Source organism: Ctenopharyngodon idella, chromosome 22, assembly GCF_019924925.1.
Source record: "Ctenopharyngodon idella isolate HZGC_01 chromosome 22, HZGC01, whole genome shotgun sequence".
Lineage (NCBI taxonomy): Eukaryota > Metazoa > Chordata > Actinopteri > Cypriniformes > Xenocyprididae > Ctenopharyngodon > Ctenopharyngodon idella.
Window position 1 is genome coordinate 6,555,655 of NC_067241.1, and position 20,950 is coordinate 6,576,604.

Consider the following 20,950-nt stretch of genomic DNA (forward strand, 5'->3'; position numbering starts at 1 on the left):
AACCTCTAACCGACGTAATTTTCCCATGTCGGTTATTTCGTTTTTTTTATCCTGTACTTTTCCCTTAAAAACATACTACCGCATATGTAGTCACGTGACTCCACCCCATCCAGTCAGCAGCATGGAAGCAACACGGAGGCGAACTCAAACACCGAGTCAATGCACACAGACAGCGCGCGAGATCACTTTCACTTGTATCTTTACTAAACTTGGTCAACTGTATGTGTTTTAAGTTTGCCAGTTTGGAAACTTAAGCGATTTTAGACCATCGGACGTGTATTATTATATTGAGCTACTTGCGCTGATGCATTGTGGTACATGATGTAGCTGCACTAGACGTGCCGATATTCGGTAATTGTCATCGTGGTCACTTCAAAATACCGTGAATAATTATTTATTATGAATTATTCAAATTTTTAGAATACATTGTAAGAATACTTTCCCCATCAACCGTATAAAATGCACAACACCGCTGTATGCTGCGTCAAAGGGATGCGCACTAGATGTAAACAAGCTCAAGGTGCATGAGAAGCACATGGTGGAACGAGTGAAGGAGACGAGCTGAATGAAAGTGCACGTTCACTCTCTGACAGCAGAGGGCGCTGATGGAACAGCAGAAATTCTGCGGTTACCCCGGAAACCCTGTAAACAAATCAACTGCTACTGAACACTATCTAAAATGCTTCAAATAGCCATTTAGGTTTTTTTTGTATTTGCAATGTTGTTCATCACAGCACCAAATACTTAATACTCAAAGACTTAAAAGACTATTTACTTTCAAACTTAAAAATTTTTACATTTTAATCTGGACTACAACATGCTAGAATGATTGAAAATGTTCTGATTATTTGTTATTGTTCAGTAACACTTAAGACATTAGTTAACATGTTAATTCATTATTACCAAACTGTCAATGAAAAATACTTATAAAGCATTTATTAATCCTAGTTAATGTTAATTTCTTAGTTAAAGTTTAATAACATTACTAAAAAGTTGTAAATATTATTTAATGGACCTGAGCTAAAACTAACAATGATCGGTTGTATTTTTTAACTAACATTAACAGAAAAATAATACCTTCTGTAACAAAACATTCTTAGTTAATGCATTAACTAACGCTAAATAATGAGACCTTATTGTAAAGTGTTACCTGTTGATCTTTATAATTATTTTGCACTTTAATCTGTTTGATCTTTATTTTTTTTTGTGTGTGTGCTGCGTAATTGTATTTAAATGTTCAGTTCTTTTTGTTATAAGAAAAAGAGTTCTTAAACCTGTTATATGACAACACTTTTTTTTGCACCTTATTTCAATATCGTGATAATACTGTATACCGTGATAAAAGCTTCAGCAATTATCGCAACATGAAAATTTGATACCGTCACATGCCTAAGCTGCACATCACGTGAAGATTGTGCACAGAGAGGAGCGCAGAAACTCGTTGTCAACGCCGTCCTATGATTTATCAGTAAAGTAACTCTGAAAAAGTTATAGCATATATTTTCCTACTTTTGAAGTAACTACTTACAACCCACAGCTTCACAATTAATAGAGAGACGGTATGACTAATTCACACACGCAATCACTCTCTCAATAATGCATTCAAATAAATGTACTGGTAATGTGCTAATTTATCTGTATCTGATTTACAACGAGCAGAAATCTGTAAGAAAGGTTAAGAACCATAGATAAAATAACTGCTGAAAGTGAGCTATGTTAGAGCGCTCTTTCATTAGGAAAAACATCCCACCTTTAATAGTCAAGCATATTTACAGTACAAACCTTGTCAGTGAACTATGAGGGCAAAAAATAATAATAATAATAATAATAATAATAATAATTGTTCATTAATCGCAATCGAGGTAAAATGCTAATTTAATCGGGATTTTGATTTTAGGTCATAGCGTCCAGCCCTAATATTAAGTTGCTTTTTTACTACACATTTTTGCTCATATTCCGCTACAATGTAAATCCATTAATTCATAAAAACCCTTTTGCAGGAAAATAACAATATAGAATGTCTTTGAGACTATCAAAACAAGTCATTTTTGCAATTTTGGCAAACCTTGTCTGTTAACCAGCTAGAATCTCAGTGATAAATCAGCAGAACTTGCAACAACAACGCAGAACCACAGAAAACCAAACATCTGAGTTTGCAAAGCATAAAAATGGATGTACAAGCTCAGTGGATGTAAATTCCTTTCATATTACAACACAGCACTGGCCCAAAAGGGCAAGTGAGTGTTCTGTAAACTGGCCCGAAACTCTCTCACACTGGCCTCGGTCCAGCCATCCTTATTGAGCCCTGACAAGCAGAAAAATGCCATGTATACTAACAAGTGAAGAAGCATAAAATAACAGTTTTAGACATTAAATAGTTTTAGCAAAACAGAACAGATTGTCTGAGTACTGTATGAGGGATTATCTAATGAATTGGGAGAAAAATGACCACAAAAAATACACTTCTACCTCCTCCAATCACAAGCTGTTGAGAGTGCCATTTGGTCTTAGTGCAACACAGTGGCAGGTGGCCGTACAATTCAGCCTGTGTTTACTGCATGCTGAATGGACAGGAAAACAATGTGGCGATTATGATCTTTATTCAGTATATTTCCAATCATCAAGTGTGACTAGACAGCTCAAGTTCTACATCCTAGAATCTGTCTTATGGCTGTGCAACTCTTTACCTAAATCTAATTAGATGGTGGAAACTATCCTGATGAAAACCAGTTGCATCTATAAATAAAAAACATGTCATTTTTTCAATGGCAAGCAGCTCACAACCTGGGCCTCACATTTGATTAATTAGCTGGTTTATTGATTCCCTATGTGTAAGCTGGATAATTTAATGTTTAAACGCCATCCAGCATAATCAGGCTACACAACTTTCAAAGTGGTATACACCTACATAAATATTATTCCTGTTTTTAGTATACTACTGAAGTGCAAGTGCTTGTTTTCATACATTTATTGTAATGCATATGGGGTATATAGTGTAGATTTTGTTTATAATGTCAACTTCTCTCATTTGTTCTGTATTCATTTAATTTTATGTGGTAGACTTTGATTGCTGTACAGTTTTACCTGCCCTTTACCTGCTAATTAAGTGTTTATCAGTATATCTATCAAATCATCATTCTGCACAGTGTTTTTGCAAACATGATAGAACACAAAATAGAAATGTAAACAGGTGGTTTACACTGATTGAATTTTCACGGTCAATCTTTTTCATTTATGTTTTTATCTATTCATCTCTTTTCAAACAACCAAAGATCAAATTATCATTGTGAAAGTTGTTTAGATAGCCAGTTCTAGCCATAAAAACTACAGATACAAACGCCCAGCTGAACCCTGATGACAACCACCATAAAAACAGTGGACTGATCTTTCAAAGCATATCTTTGACAAGCCAAACACAGAGCAAACATGGTGTAGATACTGTCACCTGACCTCTCAGGACACATTTGACAATAAAACTATGTGGTCAGGTAACCAGGTTTGAGTTAGAAATCACAAGACAGGCGAGACTGATTCGTCTGGGTAACCTCGCAGTCTTGCAATGACACTATCTCAGCAGATCAAAATTAGGGTAAGTGCAAATAAAAACTGCACAGTGAACGAGATGCATGCGTGCCTGTGCGCGCGCACAAGTTGCCAACAAAGCGCTCGTGACTCGGGTGCAAGACATAATAAAACAAGAGCCAAACTATCAAGTTCAATGCTGTCCAAACTCTCCAATAACCCATCTGACCGGGTCCACTGTCCTTCCGATGACTTAATGTCACGGCGTTATGATTATATCAGCACATGAATAAAAAGAGAGATGTATCTTTGTCAAACACTATAATCGTTGGAACACACACACACACACACACACACATGCACTGATGATGAGGATGGTGATGATTATGCTAGCCTGCTAGCTAATGTCTCCTGTATTAATAAAGCATAACACCCCCTCAACGGCAGCTTACAGCGGCTGTGATTAACACACGTAGCTAATTGCAAGAGCCATAAGCTAATCAGATCATCTTCCGTATACTCGAGAAGACGGTCGAAGGCGGAACTTACCTGAAATCCTTCTCTACAACATCAGAGATTTGGCGTTTTGAGATGTTGTTGTAACTGAGCAGCGGCGGTTAGCGGATGAGAGTCAAGTGCCGCTTCAAGTGTTTTGGAGTCGTTTTACACCCCTAGCACACCGATATTAATGATATGGCTGTCACTTATCAATATTTATGGTAGTGAGGAGTGTTGGTAACGGGTCAGTGTTGGGACACAGTGTTGTCTTTCTCTCTTTCTCTCTCTCTTTTCTGTAAGAAAGAAACCCCCCCTCGCTTGAAAGCCGCTCTTCCTGCGAGAAGAATAATGTGCGCGTGAAAACGCTCTGCCCACTTTCCAGTGTCGTGCGCTGCGATTGGTTGAACGCGCGCAGAGCGTGAGACGCGGGCCAATCAGGTTGGTCATTTTGTGATTTAAAAACGCGCGTGTGTGTATGTGTGTGTGAGTAGTAATGTGTGTATGACCGACTAAACATTGCTAGTATGATGGTGGGCAGTTTGGTTCACACCAGCAAATCGTTTTTATTGAATCTGTTTAAAAAGATTCATTCTGATTTGTTCTGTAGGTTATAGGGCCCGTTCATACAGAAAGTGTTTTGTGTTCAATTGTGCTTTTTAATTCTTTTCTATTTAATTTCCCTCCTTTTTAATCATATTTAAACATGCACTAGACAGACGTCTTTGAACATCGCGTATTGCTTTTTTCGCTCATGCAGCACCGTATTTGGCGCTGTCAATTTTTTCATCGTTAATTTATGAGCGAGTCAACGTCAGATTTGCGTTTAAATTTCATGGCCTAACGCTATTTTTATGATTAGTCATTTTTAAACAATAATAGACCTACGTTCTCCCCTTTCTCTCCTTTTTGTGAACAACATTCGTTTAAAGATTCGTCCAAAACTGAACGATGCTGCTTATCGCTTTCATTCGGTTAGGAACAATCGGTCTGGTCTGGTCGTTCACAACGATGACTCGTTCAGGCAGGCCTAAAAATAGTCTACTCGTTTACTGAAGTGGTCACTATTCGTTCAGTCTTCTATTTCTAATTTTTAAAGGCACAAGTCACGAGCTTTAAAGGAGAATTTTCAGCGAACGAGTAATATGAGTCAGTGCATGGAAGCGGTTCAATTGATTCAATGACTCGCTCAGGTGAGTCGCCACCTACTGATGTAACGACGTAACCTCTAGATTCGAATCGAATCAAAATCCTCACCATTGTCGTGTGTATCACTATTTTTCTCGTTGCATTCTGGTTCAGTTTGACTGCCTAATAGAGAATGAGATAAAATCTGGATCCAGTTCATTTTCCTTGAACGTACGTAATGTATAAAATGCAAAAGAGCAACAGATTTTCACCTAACGTCTATTAAAATGCAAAACAGGATTGTGCCAGTTATTCCAGAGCATCATTAATAGATTACCAATATTGTTAAATGCACAGTGACTGTAAACTACATAAAATACACATGGCAACTGAAAAAAATGTTGAATGTAAAATGATATGATGTTGTTTTTGTGTGATTACATCCATGACAGAACAGCAGAAGGTTAAGTAGAGCATTCAGGGCTCAGCGGTCATGTTCAATGACCCACTGCTGAATGAATCCTCTGGGACTGACTGAAACATCATTTCAGAGAGGGAGAAACATGAAGTGTGGAAGACTACACTATAAACCAATCATTTCCACAGCAGGGTGCAGCACACTGTATATGCTTATAAAGCACACTGGAGAGCAACATTCTGAAAGAGCATTGCAAAAATAATGTGGTCCCTCCTCAACCAGGTGTTTAGCTTGGGAATCCTGGAAATATAAGGTCACGATGCTCATAAACAGACAAATGAACAGATCTATGTTTTTAAAAAATGACTTAACATTCACATTTTAAGCATATGAAAATGTGCATTTAATTCGCAAAGAAGAATCTGAGCATAGCCAACTAATAATCTTTTTTTTTTTTTTTTTTTTTTTTTTTTTTTTACAAATAGGCTACTTTCCCTCAGTTTTACAGACAAGGCTTAAGTATAGTCTAAAAAGCATGTTTGATCTGTTTTAACTGAAAGCAACTTGCACTGATAAAATATTGACAATATATATTGTTGCTTTCAGTTAAAACAGATGCACACCAGTATATATATATATATATATATATAATATATATATATATTATTATGATATATTATTTAGTCAACACAACCAAATCTAGTATAAATAAACAAGTATATACAAAAAGAATAATTATTAATAAATAATAATAATATTAATTAAAGTAATTGTATGTATATATATATATATATTATTATTTATTATTTAGTCAACACAACAAAATCTTTAATATATATATTTATAAAATCATATATATATATATATATATAATTATTTTAATTAATATTATTTATTGTTATATATTTAGTCAACACAACAAATCAAATAGTATAAAAATACAAGTATATACAAAAAGAATAATTATTAATTAGCCTATTTTGTCAAAACATTAAAAATACACTCTTTCAGATGGCTGAAGCTTGCACAGCCATTTTCTTAGTTTTTGACTCAGATTAGATTTCAAGGGCTGTGAGTGTTACCACCTGCTATATTAAGTGCAGCATTGTCTAACAAAGAAAAGGAAGCTGGGAAAATGATAAATGGACATGCCGTGGCATCATAGTGCTGGAGAAAAAAAACAGACTGAAGTCTAACTGTTTTGTGTTACGGTGTAATGATCACAGCTGGCTGTTTTCTCCTCTCATTATGATAAAGGTATCAAGAGGCTCGCGCCGAGATATTGTGTGGGAAACGGATGGCTTGTTATTCTATTGTGACATGACAGGCTGAATGAACAATAAAAATGGGGGAAGAGAGAGAATTTTGTCCGAGGGCCTTGATTGGAGGAGAAGGAGCATGCCGTGATTGATTTCAGCGGGAGAGGGCAAGGTAGGAAAGTGGATTCAGGAGGTGGCTGTAATCAGAGAGACAAAGCCAAATGTACAAGTACGGTTAAGAGACAGGTTTTGTGAAAGAAAGAAAAAAACAGCACACCTCCCCTTCCCTTTGTAATTTGAAATATGCATGCTCTTGATACAGAATACCATACCTCGATCATTCCTGCCAGCACAAGACAGATGGCCTGAATCTCATTTCCACTGTCGTGCTACCTTGTCTTGGCAGCTCATCTGAAATACTGCTATTAGTAATCCTTTACATACTGTGTGTCAAGGTATAATGTACATTACAGGTTTTATGGCAACTTTAATCTGGCAAATTCCCTGTTTTTTAGAATCAAAGAACTGACGGCACTGAACGAAGGCATGGGTTAGTGTGTTGTGGGAGCTTTAAGGATTGAAATATAATGAGGATCTGGATTACAGGAGACAATAAAGCACAGTGTGATTTGATTGTTATCGAATTGTGGGCGGATTCATGCTCCCAGTGGAACAGTGATGGCAAAGAAAAAAGAGAAGAAAATATGTATGCAAGCGCACATGCAGATGAGAATTCTTCATTTAATATATCATAATCACCTAAAATGATAAGCCCTAATAATCACAGTGCATTCAAATCCCAAGTCATCATGCTCTTTCATCATACCAGAGCATGAAGGGTTTTTTTTTTTTCTTTTATAAATATGTAGTGTAGTCAAAGCCCATAATATGAATTAACTAACCAACCCTGTTGCTGGTGAATTTGTATATTAATATGTACTAATCAGAATATTTATTAGTGAATTTTGCTTTGACTATGTTTATAAGTAATGCTTAACTGTGCTGGAATACTTGTTTAATCAGTAAAATTGTATGGTTGTAACTGAACTTTGCTTCAAAAGGGCAGTTATCTCAAAAACAGAGGAGCATTTGTATAAAAATATTCTTGGGAGAAACCCATAAATGCGTTTTCAGCAGTTTTTTTGGTAGCACAAAAGAGATTCGCATGGCAGCAAGTCACATTGGCCAGGATTGAGCGTTACACTAAAACAACAGCAGAGGGCAGTGTGCAATAACACACTTTAATGTATAGTTCTAGTGGTAGAACTATGCATTAAAGAAACGTTTCTTTCTCAAAATATTTGAATTATACATGTATACCGAGAGAGCAGAATCGCCTCAGGACAAAATGAATCACTCGTGGAGGCAGGAGATGGCAATTCCGAGCTCAAGTGCACAAATCCGTGTCTGTCAGACTGTTCACTCAGCAGCATACTGATTACGCTGATGTATGACAGATACAACCACTGGATGGCGCTAACGAGAGCTGCTCTCTTCTGCTTTTGCTGCTCCAGGGTTTGTCTCATATTACTGTCATATCCTGCTTGCTCGTTGTGGGTTTAGACGTGAGACATGTTTAGTGACACTTGAAGGGATAGTTCACTCAAAAATGAACATTTTGGCATCATTTACTCACCCTCACGTTATTTCAAACCTGTATGAGTTTCTTTCTTCTGTTGAACACAAAAGAAGATATTTTAAAGAATGTTGGTAACCAGACAGTTGAAGTCAATGGCTACAGTCAACAGTCTGGTTACCAGCATTCTTTAAAACATAACCTTTTAACATTGTTAAGAACAATATACAAATGAACCTTTTCAGGCGTCTGTAAAGGACTAGGCTGAAATGGATTTTGGAATAAATATTTTTGCAAAATGTTCAAATTTGAAAAATGTTTATAATGAAGCAGAAAGTTCATAATTATTCTTTGAAAAATACTTGCGATACGTTGATGAAAAACACCTTTTGATGAATTTTCATGACTTTTCTGTAACATTTTAAGATTCTACTGATTTCCATGACTTTTCCAGATGCTTGTGACTAATGAATTTAGAGTGATTTCTAGCTGAGTAATTATATACACTGCAGAAACAGTCTGCGCCCTTTTTTATTTGATCAATTTTCTTGACTTTTTCAGGTCCGAAAAACACAATTGTAAGATTCCCTGACATTTTCAGGTTTTCCATGACCATGGCAGCATTAACCTGGTAACCTGTCTAAGTACCCCTTGCTCCCTTTCTGACCTGTTCTTTCAATCCCAACTCAACAGGGCTTTTAGTTTTACTGGGCGAAGAGCTCAAATGTTACTTGATTGCTTGTCAGAAAACACTTTCTATACAGGACGACCTATTGAACACTAAATTGTTTTGCTGAAAGCAAGAAGGGAGACAGATCTCTGCAGTCAGACATAACCTCACCCAGCCTCACCCTCTACTAATGCATTTGAAAGGACTTTTCAATTCACTTTCAGTAATATACCTTTATTTTTTAGAAATTTATTTGATATTTTATTGTATGAACTGATCATGTAAATAAGTATATGTAATGGATTTAGTTGAAATTAAGCTTAACTATTTAATTTTTTTTTATTATTTATTACTAATTTAACTTTTTATTTTACTATGTATGTATGTATATATATATATATATATAAATTGAAAATGATAAAAATGTATATACTTTAATAATTAATTTGCATTTATATATTTAATAATAAAATTTTTATATTATATTTTACATATTTTTATATAATTAGTTACATTTATATACCACTTTTCATGGCACTCAAAGCGTTTTACATATGGAAGGGATCTAATGTGCAGCATCCCACCATAATGCCAAGGCAGCCATATTGTGTCAGAACAACCACCATATACCAGCTTATTGGTGGAGAGCAGACAGAGTGATGAAGTCAATCAGTATGTGTATGTGTATGTATATATATATATATATATAAATGGGGATGATTTGAACAGAGGCCAATGGGCAAATTTGGCCAGGATGCCAGGGTTACACCCCTACTGTTTTTCGAAGGACATCCTGGGATTTTTAATGACCACAGAGAGCCAGGACCTCAGAAGGATGGAAATATATTATATAATAATAAAAAACTGAAATAAATTCATATATATACATAATTCACACATTTACATTGTTGCTATTATTAATAACATAATTTAATTTTGTGTGTGTGTGTGTGTATATTATATATATATATATATATATTATATAAAAAAAAAATTTTACCCACACTCTTCCATTTTAATAGGGATAATTTATTTGTTATGCCACGCATATAGAACTAACAATTCTCAAAAGCAACACAACACTGCAGCACAGTGAACAGCATTAGCTCTCTCCTAAAATACTCAGTGGAGCACCAGAATCACTACAACTCACAAGAAGCTGAACAAAGATCTCTCACACAACACGGAGACACAATTAAAGGACTGATGCTATTTGGATACCAAAGCATAGATGGGGATGGGGAGAAGGGGCTGTCACGGAGAGCAGTGTGTACTGTGCCATACACTACAGGTCTGGACATTTGAATTCACTGTTTTTCCTTCTACTCTCCATTCTACAGGAGCTGGCTTTGCGTGGCGTTATGTGTGGGAGAGTAAGCACGATGAGCACACTAAGACTGATGACAGGCTGCCGCTTCAGATGGGCCTCCTGAAGTTCTTGCCAGCGAAACGAGCCTTGTCACCAAGCTCCTCCTCAATCCTGCATGTCATACATTATCAGAATCAGTCTTGGAATTTTTACTCAGTTTAAACAACTTGAGAAGTACAGACTGGGACTTTATTATAGTTGTAATGATTAGTAAGACAAAACTATGCAGAAAAAAAAGAAATCACTCATCTTTAATGGAGCTTTAGTAAATATACTTACACTGCCATTCAAAAGTTTGAGGATGTTAAGATTTTTTAATGTTTTTGAAAGAAGTCTCTTATGCTTACCAAGGCTGCATTTATTTGATTCAAAATACAGTAAAGCAGTACTTTAGTGATTTTTTTTTTTGTTTACAATTTCAGTAACGTTTTATTTAAATGTATTTTAAAATGTAATTTATTCCTGTGATGACAAAGCTGAGTTTTTAGCATCATTACTCCAGTCTTCAGTGTCACATGATCCTTCAAAAATCATTCTAATATGCTGATTTGCTGCTCAAGAAACATTTCTTATTATTATCAATGTTAAAAACAGTTGCACTGCTTAATATTTTTGTGGACACCATAAATAGAAAGTTAAAAAATACAGCATTTAATTGAAACAGAATTATTTTGTAACATTATTTATTTCTTTACTGTCACTTTTGATCAATTTAATTCATCCTCATTGAATAAAAGTATTTATTTCTTTAAAAAAAAATCTTACTGACCCCAAACTTTTGAAAGGTAGTGTATTTTATGTGAGAAGAAACAGTTGAGTGCTACAAAAGACAAACTAGCAGGCATTCAATTGCTAGGGACAAGTCAAATATTTTGTACTGTTATTATGCAAAAATATTTGACTGCATAATGCAGCGATTGACCAATCAGAATCAATTTAAGAGTGTAATAATGATACATGAATGCAAAAGCTCACCTCAGCAGCTGATTGTACTTGGCTAGGCGCTCAGACCGGCAGGGAGCACCAGTCTTGATCTGAGGGGAAAAAAGACAATTTACTTTGTGATCCCATATACAGCATTGGGCGGCCATAGATAAGAGGGTGTTTAGCAAGCCATGTACCTGGCCAGTGCAGAGTCCGACCACAAGGTCAGCGATGAAGGTGTCCTCTGTCTCTCCAGAACGGTGGCTGACCATCACACCCCATCCATTAGACTGGGCCATCTTACAGCTAAACAAAGGAAAACAGAAACAAAACACATTACATACAAAAACCAAATGTATTTAAAATGCATTTTAGTTAGTTTTTATTTAAAAATATCCACAACCATTGTGTGAGATATCAGAAACACTCACGCCTGAAGGGACTCTGTGACGGAGCCGATCTGGTTGACTTTGAGCAGCAGGCAGTTGCAGGCCTTATCAGACACAGCTTTGGCGATGCGCTTGGGGTTGGTCACTGTAAGGTCATCACCCACCACCTGGATGTTAGTGCTGACAGTGAAGTTGGTCCAGGCCTCCCAGTCATCCTGGTCAAATGGATCCTCAATGGAGACCACTGAAAAGCAAAGATGACACTTTATTGATTTGGGCTGGAGCGGAAGCGACCACCTGGCACACATCAATCACACAATCGACATATCATTGTTTTGGAAATGTAAACAATGCGGGAATTTTTTTTTTTTTTTTTTTACATTAAAATATTGGCTCTATTAGTCTTTAATGTCAATATTTATAGCAATATATTCAATTTTTTAAATAAGGGATTGATCAATTAGTTTTTGCTGTTTGATCATGAAATTTTACTGGTAGTGGTATTAACTACTGAAATTTTGAAATTGTGACAAACCACTTCTGCTTATAGATCCTTAACTAACAAATTGGTTAATGTTAATCTATATACTCATTTATCACATAACTTGTCTATTCAGATGCTCTGACATCAGATCTGCACTAAGCAGTTGTCAGTGGCCAGCTAAGGATTGCAGTAGAGTATCACACACTCACTCATAGTATCACTAAAGATCAGGGCAACTGACCAGGATAATCCTTAACAAAGCTCCTGTAGAGGTCAGCCAGCTGGTCAGGGCTGATATAACGGCTGGGGTCATCAGGTGATTTGAAGTCCAGGTCGTACTTGCCACCTTTGTAGAACTCAGAGGCGGCCACATCCATGCCGATCACAATCTTGTCGGTGTAGCCGGCTTTGCTGATGGCATTCTTCAGCAGCTCCAGAGCTGAAAAAGATTTGTAGTTGATGCTTTTTCTTCCAATTAACAGCAAAATTTTAGGTTAAAATGTTATATGAATGTATAAAGCAAAGTGTATGTTTTAGGTGTCTCATACATTCATAAACTAACACGTCATACTGCAGATTGTTAACTTACCTAAATGTGTTTCATGTCAAATGCCCATATAAAAGCTGTAAATACTCATAACAAATCATTAATATTTCTATAGCTTATATTAGTGACAGCAAAATGGTGAGTTCAGTCACTGATTTGTACTTAAATGCATCTTAAGGATCTCATGGTGCTATGCTTACAACACATAAGCTTTAAAGCTACAGCAACTTTTGGATTCCTGACTAATATTTTAACTTAAGACAACTAAATTAACATTAAAATAACAAATAATATGGATAAAGAAGAGGATAAATATATAAACATTCAAAGAGCAAGTAATCCAGTTAAATGTGAAGAACTACATTATTTTTCTCTTAAATCTGCAGATGTTATGACTGATTCGCAAGCAGCACAGAGGTCACGAGCATTCCCAAAATTCCCTAGAGACTGGGCCACAGCTGCAGAAACTGGTTTCAATTCAATTATACCAATGCACCAGATCTTAAAATGAAAACCATTTGTTTTTTGAAGTACAAGTTTAGGTAATGGTTCACAGTAACTCAAAGATGTTGTTATTCAAATGGTCATGTTTGTAAACTCACTAATCTATAATCAAGATAACAGTAATCTCTGACTCCTTGAGTTATCTCAGTGTCATCTACAATCAGTATATCTTATACCATATTGTTTATCAGTACTTAGCTGTACTAGTTTGCTTACCAGAGGCTGAACTGATGAACTGATTATAAATGTATGTCTTCTCTCATATAGTTTACCTTTAAGTTTGTATTACCATGAATATGTTTTATATTTATGGTGGTGTTCTGTGTGAAAATATGGGTGATTTTACATCAATTCATAGTACTGTAGTATTTACATTCCAAAAAATCTGCTACATAAAAACTTTTTAGGCATTCTAGATCTAGACTCCCTCATGAAAGTCCAGAATCTCACCTTCTTTATTCTCAAGGATGTTGGGGGCGAAGCCACCTTCATCTCCCACATTGGTGGCATCTTTGCCATACTTCTCCTTGATGACATTCTTCAGGTTGTGATAGACCTCAGCACCAATGCGCATGGCTTCTTTGAAGTTGCTGGCACCGATGGGCAGGATCATGAACTCCTGCATGGCCAGCTTGTTGCCGGCGTGGGAACCGCCGTTGATAACGTTGAAGGCCTTTGAAAACAGACAGTCTATTTATAGTATGCCAGAGTTTGCATACTTTAGTTATGTTTATGGTGCATGGGGCATTTATTCCAGACCAGAACAATTAAGAATGCACCAATTCAGCAATTTTGGCTGATATAAGCTGATATTTATAAATAAAATGACAGTTTCGATCCATGTTGAGTTAAAAAAAAAAAAAATCTAAATATTGCAACAATTTGTTAAAGTAACGTTACAAAGCGCAACAAAATAGTGCAAAAGAGAAATGGAAATGAAAGTTCTAGCTCTGATGAACCTGATGTTATTCAGTCACATGACTTTTTTAAAAAAAATTTTAAATGCACATCAGAATTAATTTGTTTGCCAAAAATTATATCCCAAAATTTGCATAAAATAGGTGAATGGAAACATCAAAACATTGTTATGTACAGCAGGAAAGACTGATATTTATTCTGCTTATACTTCTGAGCACGTACAGGCACTGGGAGAATGACTTCTGGGTTGCCAGCAAGGTCTGCGATGTGGCGGTAGAGGGGGACGCCCTTCTCTGCAGCACCAGCCTTGCACACAGCCAGGGAAACGCCCAGGATGGCATTAGCACCAAACTTTGCTGTGGATTCAAGTGAGCACATTCATTAAAATAATGAATGCATATTTCAAAGTCTTAAGCATAAACTAGCATGAAGAGCCGTGATAAATAACACTTTCATATCGTAAATACATTCTGTTTTGGCAACTAAAGGAACAATAACAAAACACTTAATCATATTAATATGCTTACACTTGTTTTCTGTGCCATCCATATCAAGCATCAGCTTATCAATCTTCTCCTGCTCCAAGACTGAAACGCTCTGTTTAAGCACAAGAGATTTATTAATGACAATATCAATCATTTTTCAAGGAGTATTATGTTCACACGAACTTCATTTAGCATAGAACAAATGCAATGTTATGGCATTCACAGCATTGTGAGATTAGGGGGAGGGTTTTATCTTTATAACTGTCTTTAGAAATTACTAAATTCTAATATTCTTTCAAACATTAGTTAGTGTTCACAACAAGACACTTACCACTTCAAATAATGGCCCCAAACATAACTAATTCTCTCAAATAATCTTACAGTACTTGTCTTGCATATTACAAATAACCACATCTCAACAACAGTATCATCAACACATTATCATGTTAGTCAAAGAACAAATATTCCTACCTGGCTAACCAGAGCAGGTGCAATTGTTTTATTGATATGCTCAACAGCTTTTGAGACACCTGCAGGGACACAAGCAGACCATCACTGACCCAGGCCAAGGAGTGGATGAACATGCAGAGCAGACATGACTAGATGATCACAGAGCAGGTAAGTGCTGTACTGTCAATGAGAACATCTGTGATCACCTACAAATACCTGCCGTGGTTAGTCATCAAAGCAAAACCAAAGGCTCATGCTGCTTCTGTGCTATATCAAAAGGGGTTAAGTTCCTCACTTCAGTTAATACACACGCTAATTTACCTGATTACACAAAGCAGGGGCCAAGAACTCATTTACATATTTAACAGCTCTTTTCACCCCTGACAGAGGAGAAAAGATGGCAGAAGAAACAGAGGATGAGAGAAGAGGAAAACATTGCAGTGCAGATAGACTGAAAACTGTGAAGAAATTATATATTTAATTCTATATGAAAAAATCATATATAATTATATATGAAAATATATTAAGAATTCATTAAGAAATTAATGTTAAAATAAATAAATAAAAGTATATTCTGAATTTAATTCAGATTTTTACTGGAAGGTTATTATGATATATGAAATATACATATTACATTATGTATATTTGTATAATATTACAAATAAAGCATGATTCAAAATGGGTTTCACATAGAAAATTGAATTCAATTTTTATATGCAGACTAACGCTCACATGTTTGGGGTCAGTATAATTTTTGAAAAAAAGTCTCTTATGCTCTTATGCTATTTATTTATTTAAATCACCATTTTCTATTTAAATATAATTTAGAATGTAATTTATTCCTGTAATGGCAAAGTTGAAGTTTCAGCATCATTACTCCAGTCCAGTGTCATATAATCTTTCAGAAATCATTCTAATATGTTGATTTGATGCTCAAAAATCTTTTTCTTATTATTATTAATGTCAAAAACGTTGTGCTGCTTAATATTTTTGTAGAAAAGTGTTAAACACTTTTTTCTGGATTCTTTGATGAATAGAAAGTTCAAAGAACAATTTATTTGAAATATAAATATTTTGTAACAATATAAATGTCTTTGTGACTTTTGATCAATTTAATGTGTCCTTGCTGAATGAATATTAATTTAATTCTTACAGAATAGTTGTGTATATTACATATTTTTTTATTTTATTATTTAGATTTTTATATAAACAATAATGCAATAATAATGCAATAATGTTCAAAAACTCCTCAAACATTAAAACTTTAATACATTTTTTATACAGTATTTCACAAATCTCACAAAAGGATAGAGATGCTTTGAAATACTACATGTACAAACTGAATATCTGAAATACAAACCTTTTCCCATATAACGTGTCTTGTCATTGTCGCGGAGTTCAAGGGCTTCATAGATGCCAGTTGATGCGCCACTGGGCACTGCAGCTCTGAAGAGACCTGTTGAACAATAAATACATATAACCATTCACAGGTTTCCTCATATAATGTATATGCACAAACAACTCTGCTGATTTTACTCAAATCTGCTTCCAGAATTCCCTGCTAGAGGTCACAGCACCATATAAGGAATGAAAGGACACGCCTCCTCACTGCAGAAGAGATTACGCAACAGAATCACAATCTCTGCAGACCAGCAGTGTATATAGTGTATAATATCATTAAAGGAACACAAAACTAATTGATTGATTAAACAATTGATAAAAAGCATGAAACCTCAAGCCTATTTTTTATCACCTAAACTCAGTGTGGGAAGTGTTGTTCAGGGGGTTTCCTCTTGTGAGAGAAAGGGACACCCCCTGATTGAGGTTGGCACACGTGCAATTCATGATGGCACATTTCATCTCCAAGTGTGGCAAATCTGCACATCCATATTCAAACAGCTCGGCTGGGTGAACATAAGTCGATTGCCAGAGCGTGCAGATGAAAATGGATTTAAAGCTTAACCAGAAACACATCAACTATTACATAATGATTTTGTACCTAACCAATCATTTCCACCAAGCAATGGTGGAGTATCAAACCCAAAAAATAAGAAAATCGAGTAGAATAATGCTTAGTTTTGATCTTAGTAGCATATCCGTGTTAATACACTGATCCAATCATTATCATATCAAACGCTTTGCCAATCCAATGAGACAAATTCTTAAAAATTGTGCACGATTAAAACAACTCTAAGCTATACTTTAGGCTGTATCTTTCCAGCCAGGCCTCATACTGTTTAATCAAACCACATTCATTAAGCTGCGCTCAAATACACACAGACACATTAGATCTGGGTGAGTTGTCTCCACACGTTTTCATACATCTGGGACAGAGGGTAGTGCATGAACGTCAGCAGAGGATGAATATACATTGTACACGTTAGTCCCTAAAAAAATACCACATTCTTCTTTCACAGTGTAGTATATACTAGCTTGGCAGAGTATGCCATCTCCCCCTCTCTCTTCAATACAATCCGGCAGAAGAGACATTCTACATATTTGCTCACTTGCCAGCCTCAATCTTTCAAAATGGTCATTCACTGAACATAATTAAAACTCTGGGCATGTGTTAGAGGCCAAGGCCACACCTTGTGATAGACTAGACTGCAGGGCAATAGACAAAAAGCAAGTATATACTTGAACCTTGATATGAATGAACAAATCATTAATATAAGGCAATGTCTAAATGAACACTACCTTTTAAAAAGTTAAATGAAGTCTCTTGTGCTCACCAAGGCTGCATTTATTTGAACAAAAATAAAATAAAATCAGTAATATTGTGAAATATTATTACAATTTAAAATATAAATGTAGTCTCTACTGTCACTTTTCATCAATTTAATGCATCCATGCTAAATAAAAGTATTAATTTCTTTAAAAAATTTTTTTGCTGATCCCAAATTTGAACAGTAGTGTATGTACCATCCATATAATTACTTTCTGTGTTCATGTGCAAAGCACCAACATACTTTAGCAATGCAATCCAAGTGGTATGTATTACTTTGGCTATTTATAACCATATACCACCTGATACGTCGACTCTGAGCTATTGGACACCAACATGAGGGCCTGAATAGGCAGAGCTGTTCAGAAGTTCACCCATGTGAAACTGCCACTGCATTCAGACTCTATGCCCCAATAACATCTCATACAATATAAATTACTGTCGCTTTGTATTGATGTTGGACTTGTAATGGACTGTTATGCGCAACTGTTGAAGAGAATCTCTGAAATGGTCCCATTTTTGTATTTGCTGGAACATGGCAACCTTGTAAAATGGATAAGTGGATTAAACATCCTGAAAGAATGGTCAGATCAATGTACTGTTACTGTATAAATAATTAATATTTTTTGTGTGTGTATTAAAAAACTATTCGTGGTAAATAATACAATGTAAAATTCTCAAAAATGTTAAAGGTGCTTGACAATTTGATTATTACAAACCTTTCTTGGTGTAGAGATCAACCTCCACAGTGGGGTTTCCACGGGAGTCAAAGATTTCACGAGCGTGGATCTTCAGGATAGACATGGTGCAGTTTCTGAGGAGAAAAGAACATGTTAAGAACATGAGGAGCTGATAGAGACATCAGACAGTCACAAAATAACATAAATATGGCTGGAGATGCACAATATATCGGTACCATATCGGTTCATATCGAGCTAATTTCCCTTATTTTTACATTTAGGTTACATTTACATGTTAATATTTAAAAACACTAATACTTCAATAACACATTTTTATGTAATAATTAGCCAAAGTCAAAATAAATGAATAAAAAATATGCTTTATGATAACTTCATGATAAATTGCACATTTGGTTACAGCTAATCCCAGTGAAGGCCTTATGGTGATTTCCCCACCAGGAAATTACTCAACTACTCCAAACTGAGTCAAAGATGAAAAAGGTCTTGTTTCACCATGTTACATCAGCATACTCTTTTTATGATTTGGAGTTTCAGTTAATGCAGCCACCAGAGGTCCAAACTGAGTAATCCACCACATTTTAACAGTCAACATGAGCAACAGGCAGCAGGAGTTGAGAATAAACTAACTTTATGACTTACAGTTGACTATTTCCCTTCCAGCCAAGAAAAGCTGAGCCTTTCAGCTGTCAGCACCTGTTCACCTAAAAATGCAGCTGTACTGGACATTTGGAAATACGCAGCAACACTCGAATCCTCTATGCCTTTGAAGGTTTGAATCCGGGACAATAACTATCCGTTAAATGAATTAATTACTTGACTTTCTTTAAAATAATTTGATTTCTGAACCTTTTGTGTGCTCAAACAAAGGATTTTCCTTTCTATATCAAAAACCCATATTTTCAAGAAAACCCTTTCCCATGAATATCACAAGACTCATTTCCTCATCATCAGCATTTCCTGCCCTATCAACATGGTGTGCTAACATATAAAACCAACAATAAAAAATATCCACTTCATTTGAACCAATGGAAAAACCTGTAGCCTTAAATGTCTGTGGAAAGTTCCCACTGGCCACAACACAGTGGGTTGGGTTTAGTGAGACAGACAGTAACAAGTGACCGGCCTCCTGTCTGCTGTGGCTAGAAAATGTGTTGCTCTCAATTATAAGACTGAATTACATTAAATTCAGCTTCAAATTCAAGACTTTAAACATAGTAATGACCACTAAAATGGGTGTAGTGATAACATCTGTCACTACATTTCATTCAGTCTAAAATAAATATATTTGCAACGTTTAGAAGCTACAGAATAAATAACAGCAATGTCTCCAGTTACAAGCCTTTCCAATATCCGATGTCAAATTGAAACTCGTTTTAGTTTGCTGTCAAAATACCGGGTAGACGAGCTGTAACCTAAGACGAACTACTTCCTACATTAAATGTCCTTTTATATTTTTGAATGAACATGTTTAAGTCAACTTAGGTCACAGCTGTATACCTTCTTAAAAACTCAAATCTGCGTGACATAAATGTTGCAGTGTTAAAATTAGACAACAGTAACTGAATACTGAGATTGTAGAGGACGTCACCGCACGACAGCATCACCTTCAGTATTGCATAACTCGGTCGAACATCACGACCACTGATTCAACACATCTTATTTATCATGACAAATGTTTCTGACTGTAATAAAATGTAATGCTACAACAAACGCCCTGTATTGACCTTACCTTATCTGGCCTAACCAGTGCAAGGACAGTCGAATGCTAACCGTGGTGCAGAGCAGAGAAGGCAGAAGGAGGATGGTGCTGCGCACTGTTAAGAGTAGAGCATCAGGAAGCGGTCAGCGCGAGCGCGCTTCTCGTGCTGTGATTGGTCAGACGCGGCTCACGCGGCACGCTAATGAGGTTGCATGGCAAAAAGCACGTTTTCTACCGGCAAGACTCCGCCTTCGACAAGGATGCGGAAATTTTAATTCATTGATTAAAAGCTTGTAATAATTTTATCTAAAGGCTATGGTTTAAATGCCCTTGACGTTATGGCGGATATTAGTTGTGGATGTTGTGTTTGAAGCTTTTTGCATAGAATATTTTCGTGTTTTATGCTGGAAACTGGTGCATTGTGGAGTACGTGCAGAGCATCACCTACTTCCAGTGATGCGTCATAGTGAGCGTGCACATGAGTGAACAGAGACTGATTGGACATGGCAGCTTTTATGTCATTTTGAGCTCAGCTCAGTTTACATTGTGTTTTATAAAATTATGTAGGCTACATTTGATTGCACGCTATTTTCAAAAGGTATATTGTTAATAATAGTAACGATGATGATGATGACACTATCTCTTAAACAATGTAATTTGAATTTAAGTAGCCTAAAGAGTGTTGTT

General features: G+C 35.9%; 2 protein-coding genes across 5 annotated transcripts in view; both read right to left on the bottom strand.

Moving 5' to 3' along the window:
- rerea (arginine-glutamic acid dipeptide (RE) repeats a) overlaps positions 1-4,360 on the bottom strand; it is a 167,874-nt gene extending 163,514 nt beyond the window's left edge. For all 3 annotated transcript variants that reach the window (XM_051880340.1, XM_051880342.1, XM_051880343.1), the window contains exon 1: positions 4,072-4,360. The gene's annotated coding sequence lies outside the window, so the exon portion shown is untranslated. The remainder of the gene's footprint in view (positions 1-4,071) is intronic.
- Positions 4,361-10,076: 5,716 nt separating this feature from the next.
- eno1a (enolase 1a, (alpha)) lies at positions 10,077-20,471 on the bottom strand. 2 transcript variants are annotated; one of them, XM_051880354.1, is made up of 12 exons: positions 20,294-20,471; positions 18,583-18,677; positions 16,499-16,594; positions 15,460-15,518; positions 14,731-14,800; positions 14,426-14,559; positions 13,736-13,958; positions 12,476-12,673; positions 11,793-11,994; positions 11,559-11,667; positions 11,413-11,471; positions 10,077-10,548 (listed from the first exon to the last, which is right to left on the bottom strand). In XM_051880354.1, exons 2-12 carry the CDS (start codon positions 18,665-18,667, stop codon positions 10,485-10,487), a joined length of 1,299 nt encoding a protein of 432 aa, XP_051736314.1. In that variant the 5' UTR covers positions 18,668-18,677; positions 20,294-20,471; the 3' UTR covers positions 10,077-10,484. The 2 variants fall into 2 exon arrangements, with proteins under 2 accessions (XP_051736314.1, XP_051736313.1); XM_051880353.1 differs by lacking the exon at positions 15,460-15,518 and adding an exon at positions 15,160-15,218 and having other exon boundaries at positions 20,294-20,470.
- Positions 20,472-20,950: the final 479 nt, after the last annotated feature.

Coding starts and splice junctions, on each gene's coding strand:
- eno1a (XM_051880354.1), bottom strand. CDS start 18,667: ATGTCTATCCTGAAGATCCACGCTCGTGAAATCTTTGACTCCCGTGGA. Junction 11,995..12,475: donor CTTTGTTAAGGATTATCCTG/GTCAGTTGCCCT, acceptor TTTGCTTTTCAG/TGGTCTCCATTGAGGATCCA. Junction 10,549..11,412: donor AAGTACAATCAGCTGCTGAG/GTGAGCTTTTGC, acceptor TATGACATGCAG/GATTGAGGAGGAGCTTGGTG.